Source organism: Acipenser ruthenus, chromosome 17, assembly GCF_902713425.1.
Source record: "Acipenser ruthenus chromosome 17, fAciRut3.2 maternal haplotype, whole genome shotgun sequence".
In the NCBI taxonomy this organism is placed as follows: domain Eukaryota; kingdom Metazoa; phylum Chordata; class Actinopteri; order Acipenseriformes; family Acipenseridae; genus Acipenser; species Acipenser ruthenus.
In genome coordinates this window covers 5609459-5621827 of record NC_081205.1, presented here as the reverse complement: position 1 = coordinate 5621827, position 12369 = coordinate 5609459, and the positions used below count along the sequence as shown (strand labels likewise).

Below are 12369 nucleotides of genomic sequence, written 5' to 3'. Positions count from 1 at the left end.
AGTACTTCTGTCTACACCAGATGTTTTACAATAGTTTTTTTAGATGTCTTGTCAATGCAGTCTTCCTGCATTGGCTAACTTTTGTTGCTAATGCTCCTCATTGTCCAGACTATGCCTGTGTTTGTGTGTGTGTGTAAGGGTGAGAATATGTGTGTGCGTGTCGCTCTAACACAGCTGCTGCAACATCCCATTGCTTTTTTTCCCGATTTGTTCTCCCATTTCATGAACCAAATCTTTGGAAAGGTGGGGATAACAAGTAGAATTTAAAATCCAATATTGCGTGCTGCAGTCTCTCTCTCTCTCTCTCTCTCTCTCTCTCTCTCTCTCATGTGAAACACTTTGTGCTTTAAAGTCATTACCTTTTTCTATGCACTTGAAAGGAGTAATGAAAGAGCTGCTCTGCACTGTATTCTTTTCTCCAGCCTGTTAGCAAGATGTTTACTGAGTAATTCATTGGGTATCTGCAGTTTCACTGTAAGCTGGCTGTAATTTAATTCTGGTTGTTTTACAGGTAATTTGCAGTTTATTCGTTGACATTTAACTGCACTATCACTTCTTTCAGGCACTTCTCTCAGACAGACCATAAAACTGTGTACAGGAGGCACTCGTCATGATCCTGCAGTCAGGAGAGAGAGTTGCAAATGTAGAACCACTCGAACCAAAGAGAGAAGCTGGAGTTTAGGTTTTGTTTGGCATCTTTTACTATAAAGTGGCCAATTATGTAACCCTTGATGTTCTCCTACATTTATGTCCAATTACATTCCTTCACTGCAGCAGCTCCCCACAACAGCTCAAGAGAACCGAAGGTCAGTGAGCGTCCTGCAATCCCATCTGCAAGATAATGCCTCTTTCACCCTGGAGAGTGGTTGTTCGCGAGCTACCGGCCTCTGCAAGACAAAGCTTTGACTTCATCACAAATAGTGTTCTGGTTTTCTTAAAATGTGCTTAAGAAAAGTCATTCAGAAATGTTACAAGAACCTGGGAGCATCTGTAATGTTTAATGAATACATGTAAGCAGTAGCAGACTCAGGTAGGGCTTGTATTGTTTAATGACAAACGGAACAGAAGTTTCCCATGGGCTCGCTGTTACAAGCTGCCAATACATTTTTTATTAGGCTAAAATAAGGAGCGAAAAAGCGAGGAGTTTGTAGCAAGTACAAAAATAAGGTATTAATAATACATGCAGAAGAGGTGAAAAGAATGGATTGATAAATTCAGTGCTGGCCTGAAAAAAAAGGAACACTATGGAAAATTCGACACTGTATAATTGAAACTAGGGGGGATTATAATATTTTTGGCAGAATTGTAGAATGCTATTATTTTTTCATAAGGGAGCTGACATACCTTCAGGAAATGATTTCAATTGTAACTGTGCCCCAAACTAATTGGTGATATTTGTGAGCTGAATGAAATACTACAATGTCAAGACCTCCATTATGTGACCCTGTCAGTAACTGCTACCTTGCTGCTGTACAGAAAGCCAAGGGGCTAAAGCCGTAGTACACCAACACAGGAACTTCCACTTCCAAACATCACTGCACCATACAAGACTATATATGCATTCAAAACGGCGGGGCCAACATTAATCATTGTTTTTAATTAGATCACAAAGAGATGACAAACTAAACCCAGGACCTTGTGCTTCAAAATGATACCTCAGATATTCCGTAGACCCTAAACAGATTCTTTACAGAGATGTGACATGTCACTCAAACCCAGGTCATGATCTGGAACTCTGTATTTCTTCAACATTGCTTTATTTTTATTTATTTTTTGTAATTCTTTAGAATTCTTTTGGAATTCAAAATGCATTCCAGGGTAGCAAAATATGCACATTAACGAGAATGGATTCATCCATTTCACACCCTCACATAAACTAACATGAAACATTTCTGATTTTCTCTTGATGTCCCTTGTAAGGAAAAGGCCCTGTTTCCCAGCCTTGTTCCCTGCAGTTTGTATCCAGCACAGTGTTACTCCAGGCAGTCTTTGATTGCGCTCTGCTCCTGCTATGGTGAGCTGCTCCCCTCTACTTATAGCTAATCTCCGGCTGTGATCAGTGCCACCGCTTCGCCATCAGGTGTCTGCATGGCTTCTCTCATTATCAGTTGCCACAGCAGTTAGCCTGCAAAAGATGGGAGGATTGTGACACTGTGAGACCCTCAACAGCACGACTCTCTGATCAGTTTAATTCAGATGGATTAGTGGTGCACAGTGATGCATGCTGTCCTGTTGAGTCGAGATATACCTTCACTCCATGGTTGATGCTATCAGATTTTTTTTTTTTAACGTATAAAACTTAACCACTGAGAGGTGTTCCAAACAAAGTCTAAAGAAAGCTGAAAAAAATAGTTTTTTTTTTTTATATTAAAAGCATTGCTGTTTTTATTCATTTGTCTGGTTCTTCTGTATCCAAGTTTACTGAAGTTTCAGAAGGATCAGTCTCACAAGTATTAATTTTGAGGTCCCTGAGTGGCTCACTTGGTAAAGGCACAACCGTGTAGTGTGCAGAATGGGTCACATGGTCAGGGGAGTGTAGGTTCACATCCTAGCTGTTTGAAGTTAATGATTTCCCCTTGATAGTCGAATTGGCTCAGGGATACAAAATCATCAGGGACTGTTAATTTTATAGTCATGTGTTCCACCAGAACAATTTAAACAGATTGAAGACTCGGCAGGTTATACCTAAATAAGAGAGTTCACACACATCTTCCCCTACACGATAACACCTTGGGTAAGTACCTGCAATTGTAAAATAAATAAAACAAAAAAAAATCAGTTTGCAACATGATTATTTTGGAAGTGCTCCTTTAAATCTGAATGTTTTATGAGTGATATCAGACTTTATTTTTGTTGCCAGTAGCTTTAACTCGCTACCCAAAGAGTTTGAAGTGACACCTCGTTCTGTACTGTGTACAATATTAGGCGTAGGTACTGAATCAGTGTCACACAGTTGGTGTGTAACTTAATTGTTATATTACAATTCATCAATTGAAAAGTGAACTGTTACAATAAACAGGTAGTGTGTGGGGGCGATAGGAAATGATATAAAAATGAAAATTACTTTAAAGTAATCGGAATGGACAAACCAACACAAGTAAAAGAGACAGCTGAAGTTGTTCTGAAATCACAGCCGACTGCTTTCTAAACTGAAAGCAGCTCAGTCACAATACCCGTAAGAGGCTGGATACTTTGGACTCTCCCCAATTCAACTGGGGATATCAGATCGCACACAGAGGATGAGCTGTGTTATTTAACAGATTATTACAGATCATGGGGGGTTTCAATAAACTAAGAGACTCTGAGATGCTTGTGGAGCAGAGGAAGGCTCTTGTACTGACTTCACAGCTCCCCTTCAGAGGCAGAGATAAAAGTGGGTGTAGTAGTGAGTTGTTTTGTAGTCAATGTCAGTGTTACTGTTTCTTTTAATAATGCTCAGATGACACCGGCAGCAAGTCTGTAAGAATCCACTTGTTCTCTCTGGATAAATGGCTGTTCCTCAGTGATTCCCGTCTCTAATTCCTTGGAAATCTTCAGTGATGTCTGTTCTCATGCACTTACTTTTGAGTTTTATGAAAGATTAGTCATTTTTGCAAACTTCCATGAAAAATACATAAGTCATGTGTAGGACACGATTTGCAAGAGTTTTTTCTACGAACTTTGACTGTGTTTTTTTTATTCAGGAAATTACCGAACTTGTGCAACATTTTCTTCATTTTCAATAATGCCCCATAAAAAAAAAAGTATTTTACACCTATTTCAGGCATAACCAGTCGTTATGCACAAGTGGATCAGTTTTACCATTTAGATGTTGAGTAAAGTTCCTGATTCACCAGGAGAGGAAATGATTCGCCTGTAGCTTTCTGGCTTCCAGTTTTAAAACCGTGGCTAGGCTATTTGATTAAAGATCACAATCAGGGATCGGCAACTTCTCCATACACGGACATGCATTTCCATGGCAAGAGTTATCAGTGTCCGTGGCAGTGAATACGTCTAACACACACACACATGTCATTGTATATAACTTAAGTCGTTTTTTTTTTGTTTTTTTTTTAACTGTCCGTCACCACTCTATATGGTGCTGACCCCTGTTCACAATTCATGGTTCAGCATGAGACCCGAATGAGTATGACTATCTGTGGTAAAGCTAAAATATTACATTAAATTACTTTAAAGAGCCTGTCCACAGCACATTTAAAAAGCTTAAGTCATTAACTACCTCAATGTTCATCCTGAACCAAACAAGAACAACAAAATGCCATGGATTTGCAATTCCAAATGTGTCCTAATGCAGGATGCACGTTGGATGGTTGTCCTGAACTGAAGGAGTTAAAGCATGCCTGTTCCCCTTGTTTTTAACATTGGAGAGATTGGTAGGATTGGGGAAGATCTTTAAAAATGTGTTGCATTGTACATTTGAACACATAGTGATTGCAGCCTTCCCTGTCAAGATTTTCCTTTGATAAGCTTCAGCTTTCTTGTTTTTATATTCTGGTGTATCAACCAAGTCTGTTCTTTGAAAGTGACTTTGCAGCAGCTGTTTGCATCTTTTGCATGTATGGCCACGTCTGTCAAGGATTTGTACCTTTTTATACTCACCGGTATTGTATTTTAAATGTGTTTCTTTTTTCTTCTTTTGAATCTGGGTTTTGCATTGTGCCAATATACAAGAAAGTATCTGTCAAGAGAATAACAAAAAAAAAAAAGAAATATTTCGATAAGTTCAAACTTTCTTTGAAGTTACAGTTCAGAAGCTTTGAAGTTTCAATGTCACAGGTAATAGTGTTAAATCCAATTTTTTTTCTTTTTTTTTTAAACTTCTCACTGAAACTTTTTGAAATTAAACATTAACAGAGCAAAAAAACAAAAAAAAGCAATTACTGTATGAGTTGTGTATATGACTACTTTAACCTGCAGTGCTTGTGAAGATTGCGTTTATGATTGCATGCATAGTGCATGTTACATTTAATATCAAATGTGCAGCAACAATATTCTGAACAGTACATTTTACGGCAGTTTACACTCATTAAACAGTAAGGAGTTTTTTTAAAATCAGAATGACTAGCTGAAAATGGCCTGGGCATTGCAAACATTTCAAACAGGTTATTGGCAGTGGTGTAGTCCTCAGAGTTGTGTGGGAGATGTGAGTCATGTGACTTAGCTTGCCTATTATGTGAGTTCCGGCTCAATTACATCACTGCTGCTTATAGAAAATGGAACCGGAACAGTGTTCCGGAACGTTCCGGCTCAACTACACCACTGATTATTGGATAGAAAAATTGCAATAAACCAGATCGTGCACCATTAGGGTAAGAAGAAAGCACACATGTAATGTTACAAAACTGGTAACTAGCAAAATGGGTCAAAAGTGACTTAAAAGTGTGCCTAAGCTGTCTGTTACTAATTTGGTAGCATAAACAGTTTTATTGTCCTTTAACAAAATAAAAGGGCTTTGGTGCAAACCTTGCTAAATCTGTCCTGTCGTGTTATGATTAACCGCTTGCTTGCTGTTACAGTAGCTCCTTTATTGTAGTGTTTAAATGCAAAGAGAATTTGATGGGTATTTATTGGCCGCGATACTATAGCTGTAGCCAGATAAGGTTTCTCACTGGGGACGTTTTCTAGACATCAGCAAATTCACTTTTTACGTAGTCTGCTGTTTCTAATCAGACAGTGCGAAACCCTCCATTGAGTCAGTATCTGTTTTGGCTATTGCTACAGAATGTAAATATCCAACAAATCTAATTTTTATTTCAGAAGTAAACTACAATGATACAATAGACTGCACAAAGGAAAAGGGCTGATTACTGCCGAGACATTTTGTTGTATCTTTCTCCAGAAATGTATCATTTTAACATGTCTGCCTAATGCAGTCTAGTATGGAACTCTTTTTCAGCACTTCATGAAAACGTCATGATCACATCAGGTTGAAAAAAATAATTTAAATACAAATGCCACACATGGGACTATCATTGTATCTTTACTATGAAATGCCCTGTAACTGTAATGTGTTCTGCTGTGCTTTATCATATTTCTATAAATGCAGAATTGTCATGCTGCTGATATCACTGGACTGCATTGGAATACTGACAATTCTATGAGCTACTTACTCAGAAAGCAGGCCTTGCTGACAGTCAAGTTTGTTTACAATCCCAAAGGTAATTTTAGCTGGATGACAAAAGCCTGACACCTGCCATCACTATACCAAAGAGACATGCGACAGTAGGAGGGTATCAAATCTCAGTAAAAAAAAACTGTAACCCTGTTGTTCTAAGTTACCAATTCTGTCGGAGGCAAAAGATGTCTTTTTACATAAATAGATTCTGAATATAATCTACAGCATGGCCCTTCATGCTTCTTGCCTAGTGGGTCAGCATTAAAATTACAGCAGTGCTCAAGTGCAATATATGTGACTTTTCACTGAAGGAGCAAGTAAGTGCTTTTTACTGCAACAGGACAGCATTACACTTTATTGTAGCTGCTCACATGTCAAAGTGCTATTACAGATATGAGGTGCTAAGCCCCAAATCATGTCAGCCTTGTGCATTTGAATGCACTTTTTGTTTTGCCTGATAAGTGCTTAAGGTGGCAGTGTATATATTAAGCCGAGAAAACCTCTACTTTTGTATTCATTATACTGCAGCATCAGGGATCACATAATGACCGTTTTTCACAATGGAGTACCTACCAATGCTTGGTCTTCTACAGTAGTGAATAACCTTTCAACAAACAAACAAAATCATTAATTTTTCTTTTTTTTTTTTTTTTTTTTTTTTTTTTTTTTTAACTAAAATCATGTGCAATACATTTCTAAATATGTCAACTCGCATGAACTCATACGAAAGTATCTCTGCTCATTAATTTATAAAAGGGTCAATCTTAAAATCCATTTGTGTATGAACGGTCATTAATTATATGAGGTACATGTTATGCTATTTTAAATATTTGGCTAATCTGGTCTGTTCCATAATGTAAGTGACACATTGCGGCAACCAGATTTGATAAACCTCCTTTTGCATGACAGCGCGTAAAGGATATGCTGTGCAAAACATACATTCCCAATGATTAAAAAATGCATCTTGTAAAAACATCTATTCTTAATATGTTACTGCTCATAAACTCAAACATATACCCAAACACACATTTCCTACATTGGCAAGTCAGAGAATCTACTTTCTAAAAGTGTTATAAATATTTTATCATTGATCTGATGTGATTTCCTTCTGCAGGGCTGGTTTGGCCCATGCAGTAACAGGACTTCACACGTGTCTCCCGTGTTGCCCGGTACTAAGGACAGCCTGGCCAGAACGACCCTGTCCTGCCCTGCCCTGCACTGCCACACTATCAATGCCATCTGACCCTTGACTGAGCCGCTCTCTCAGCCATCACTGCCCTGATCAGGGATGGACAACAAAGGTCGTAAAGATCAGAGGCAGGCTAGCCCGGCTCATATTACAAATATATTGTATTCCGAGTTCCAATTTTCTGGTCACTGGTTCTGGTTGTTTTTAAGCCAAGCTTCTAGGGAGCTTTTAAGGCGTAATACTGGCAACAGTAATCCAGCTGCTCACTGCCTCTTCGAGCCCTCCAACACCAAACCTTACTGCCTAAACCTCTGTTTCCATTTCAAACTGTGTGTAAATAGATTGCCGTCCATAATGCGCGTTTTTAAATTATATATTACTTTTTTTTTTTTTTTAAACAGATAAGTCTTTGATGTAGAAATATCATCATGTGTGTACATTTAAATACGTGCACTTTTGAAAGTCTGGTCCTTGAAGGGTTAATGAATGGCAGACCCCGCCTTCACATATGTACACATATTGAATGTGAAAGAAATTGAGGACCTAGGCAAATGAAAAAAAATATCTGGGTGACATGATTCAATGAAAATGACGAATACCTGCTTTAACATACAGCTTCCCTTGAAAGTTTCAATAGCGGGATGATTGTAATGTTATTTTTCTGAGCAATAGGTCCTATTTAAGGCATGGGTGTGCCCTAGGTATTTAGCCCAGAATGAATGGGCAACATTATTTTGAAGTACCTTTTTTTTCAGCCTTGCATTCCGGGCTGAGACCATCAACATGTGACACTTGAATGAGTAACCTTAACAGTCTTTGTTGTGTAGGATTCCAAGCTCATAAACTACAAGACTTCAGATCCTTCGGAAATCAATCTACTCCTCAATGTATCCTCTTACCCTCAGTGTTTATTGAATTATGTGGCATTACACCCTCAAGGTTCTTGATATCAGAGCTGTTTCACCCTGCAAACTGCAGATCGCATCAAAGCATAATTAAAAAACAAATGTGTTTCAGCTTCAGGTACAACACTTAGATCTATTAGCATTTAAAAAATGTTTTAACTGCGTGCACAGCTTAGCCACGGAGGCATTCCGAGAATTTTATTTGTGCTTCTACCAAAAAGGGACTGCATTGCTTCGAAATGTTGAGATGTTTTCTGCTTTCATTTAAGTGCCTGTTAAATATGTCAGGGATGAGCAGTCATTGATGTAAACAGCTGTTTTGAGTGCTGTTAGGTTGGATTATTATTTTAAAACAGAATAAACACTTTCAGTTGTTGATTCCAATAAAAACAATTACAAATTAATTGCAACATATTTCAGAAATGGTGTTAGCAAGTGACGGCAAAACTTAGATACAGCTTCTATAAAATTATATTGAAATTCATGTTAGGTTGTGGCTGTTATTTTAAACTGTCCTAATACATAATTAAGTGGTAGCGAGTTCATAGTTGGCTACTGCAGATTTATTGACTATCTACAATTTACTGTGATTTCTGTTACAAATCAGCAGTTTTCAGTCAAATCTACAGTTAATCTACTGAAAGATCACAGGAGGACATTATTGTATTACTTGTATTGTAACGCTTGAAATGTTTTTGCTTACGATTGTAAGTCGCCCTGGATAAGGGCGTCTGCTAAGAAATAAATAATAATAATAATAATAATTATATAAATGTGGACACAAACCAACATATAACCAGCACTACTATACTTAATGAAACATTGGAACCAGCTTTCTTCTTCCATATTGGAGGTCTGGCCCTAATGAAAATGTGTGAATCCGAGTGTGCCCCCCACCCCCCACCCTCGTATCTACAGTAACCCCGTGTGTACTCCACTACATCTTATTAAAAGAATGGTTTGCATGGCTCAGCGGTGTTTAATCATCTGCAGGTCCTGTTTTCTTAACTGTTTGCACTTGATTTACCTCTTCACACTATCTATTTATCAAACGTTAGCTCGCTTTTCTGTGTAAGTGAGTCCCGTTTTGTCATTTATAAATATCCTTGTCTTTACATCATATACATTTAGTAACCAGTTCATCTTCGCTAGGCAGTGAAGAAACTAATACATGATTGACAGAAACCCACTTGGCCCTACTTTTGTGGACTCTAAAAACTGGTCTAAATCAATTTAATAAAGGCAATGGAAGGCACCTGGAAATGCATTTGAAATATTTCACTTTAGAGTCCAATTCAATTCCCTTTTTTGTTCTGGGAGGTGGGTGAACAAAAATATTTGGGGAAAATGTAAACGTTCGATCTGATGTGGAGCAATATTTATTTTGATTTGATCTTCCTCCCATTTGTTAAATCAATCCAAATACAGTATATTGTGCAGGTCCATATGCAGTATATGAAAAGGGCCACATTACAAAAAATTTACGGCTTTTTGGGATGAATTCATGTTGAAAAGAGTTAATATGAATGGTTATGGAATAGATGTGTTTTTTATACAAATGAAAGGAAAATATGTGTTGGATTATATGTACCATAATTACATCTGATTACTGACTGTTATAATCTGATACAGAAGAAGCAGTATACAGTATGTGGGTGTGGTTGAGAGGGTATTCCTTGAATTGCAAAACCAGAAAGGAATCAGGGATTCTCTTATAATAGCTGGAGAGGGGGCTTGCAGATTGTTGCATGATTCTGTCATTTAAGAAATGCAGAGTCTGTCGTGTTCTTTCCACCCCCTAAGCCTGAATAATAATGAGTATTCAATGACATAACGATTTCAGAATATACAAATCACAGCTTTGTCTGCGTTTGTCTTATCTTTTCTGTTTAAGATGATAGTAGGAATTCCCATCAGTGAGAGATGAATGGGAAAAATGGGTATGGTTGAAGTGTTGGGTTGACTATGAAATATGTATACCAAGATAGTTTTACCCTACAGATAGGAAGAAAAAAAAACAGACTGTCGTGGGTTTCCAGTTCTGTCAAATGTTTCTACTTCATAAACTGTAGTGGGGAATTTTTATTTATTTTTTTGAATGGATTTCCCCCAAGTGGAATTAAAACAATGTGCAAGTGAATTGCAAAGAAAAAATGAAAATTTAAATGTATTTATTTAACAAGAATGGGGTTGGGGGGGTATTAATTTAGGGGTACCTGACAAAAGACAAAACCAACAGACAGCTTCAGTAACCAGCACAAATACAAACTAGAACAATTGAATAAAGATTATTTAAAGCAACACACTTCTACAAAAAAAACAAACATGGGTCTTGCATTTAACCCAGATCATTACATTTAAACAAATATATATTTTTACAAATTAACCACCGAATACAATATCATTGTAATGTGAAACACAGGCACGACCCATAAGGAGTTAAATGGTTGGTTCAGCTGTTGTAATGTCATTAGGAATTATCTTCATTTTATAGTGTGGTGTTTGATGTTTGAATACCCAGGAGACCTCACAATCCCCCAACCTCCCCCCCCCCCCCCCCAATTTACTGAGAACCTCCCCCTTGCCTTGCACGCTTATATTGCAACTAAAGTAAATAGTGGAGCACTGAATATAGAGCCTGTGTATGAGCTGAGGGCACATGCATGTGTAGCATATCTGTGTTTATCCCATCTTTTATAGTAAAGAGAGAAAAGAAAAAAAGAAAGCAAATTTAAAAAAGCATAAACAAAAAGAACAGGCAGAGAAGAAGGAGGCACAGAGAGAGGGAGAGTGAGAGAGAGAGAGAGCGAGAGCAAGCAAGCAACAGAGAAGGATCTCCCTGTTTCATGCGCAAAACATCCCGCTACCACATGCTGTGCTCCATGGCCAACTCGGGCTGCCTTCTGCTGTCCAACTCCGGGATGCTGCCTCACTCTCTTCAGTGTCCCCCGGCATTCCTCTACCTTCCTGAGGTAAGATCCCTCTCTTCTTCTTTCATTCTGTGGCACGTGCTGGTGTTGTGTTCTTGTTGTGGCCCCCTACGCTCAGCTTGGGGTCTTTCATTCTTTCTTATTTTTCCCCCTCTGTTGTCTTATTTTTGTTGCATCAGTGCAGTGGAGCTGAACTGCTTTGAAGGACTGTTCCTTATTTAAATTAGTACTACTGCTGTGCTCCTAGTACTATGTGTTTAATGGTCTTGCTTTTTCTTTGCCTCTAAGTTTACAATCTTATAAGTAGTGTTAGGTAGATATTGGTAACTGCTTTTATTCAAGGCTTGTGCATTAACTTTGGGTTTCCTTTAATGGTAATTGAATTACTGTAGACTATTATCCTGTGCATGTTACAATATCTGTAAAGAAAGTAGTTAAGTGTATATTATGTTATATATAATGCAATATAGATTGAAAGCGATTGTGAAACGGCACACAGTGGAAGCAGCTTGTCTTACACAGTTTTTTCAATGGATGCTTGTGTGACCGCATTTATCAAATACTCACTTAACATTTGAGTGGGTTTGCTACTGCATAGAACAGAGAGACTGCATGCAACTAAACAAGCTTCCCACCCTTAAGAGTTACATGCACTATTAACCCACGGGCCGAAATGTATTACATTTTACATCCACCATCAGACTTGCTAGCTAAACCAGGAATGGGATTTATTAAAAATAAAACAACAATAGCTTCCCCTCTCTTTTTGCAGGGATATTTCTATTTTACAGACAGCTTTTGCAGCATACTGAGGTTTTCCCCAGGACAGTTTGTTATTGCAGCAGTAAAAAAAAATTATAACAAGCCTGTTGAGAGATAACCTGCAGCAGGAGAAACATCTCTTCCAAATCTCACTCACTGAACACCTTTATAGCCTCTGCCTTCTGCCGACTGCTTCTCCAGTTCCACAAGTCTGTCCAAAATATCACAGCAGCTGCATGGTGGATACTAATATTCTAATAAACAGTGTGGTCAACTGAGCTCTGCATGTACTGTACTCAATGAAACTCTATGTGCTTAGATTCTTTCATTTCTTTCTGTATTCTCTTTATGCTCGTATAAGATTGTGCAGCCAGCAAATTAACTTGAAATTGCCATAATGAAACACAAAACTAAATGTAATGTTAGAGGTGGATTTGCACTTCATAGATCTCACACATTTAGAAAGAA

General features: G+C 38.0%; 1 protein-coding gene across 11 annotated transcripts in view; it reads left to right on the top strand.

Moving 5' to 3' along the window:
• LOC117423437 (RNA binding protein fox-1 homolog 3) overlaps positions 1-12369 on the top strand; it is a 374971-nt gene that overhangs the window by 272577 nt on the left and 90025 nt on the right. For 8 of the 11 annotated variants that reach the window (XM_034039226.3, XM_034039228.2, XM_034039225.2 and 5 more), the window contains exon 1: positions 10835-11181. The exons of the other annotated variants lie outside the window; for them this stretch is intronic. In XM_034039226.3, coding sequence (XP_033895117.2) covers positions 11056-11181 — 126 coding nt within the window. In that variant the 5' untranslated portion in view covers positions 10835-11055. Of the gene's footprint in view, positions 1-10834; positions 11182-12369 lie in introns of those variants that run through there. 11 annotated transcript variants of the gene reach the window in all.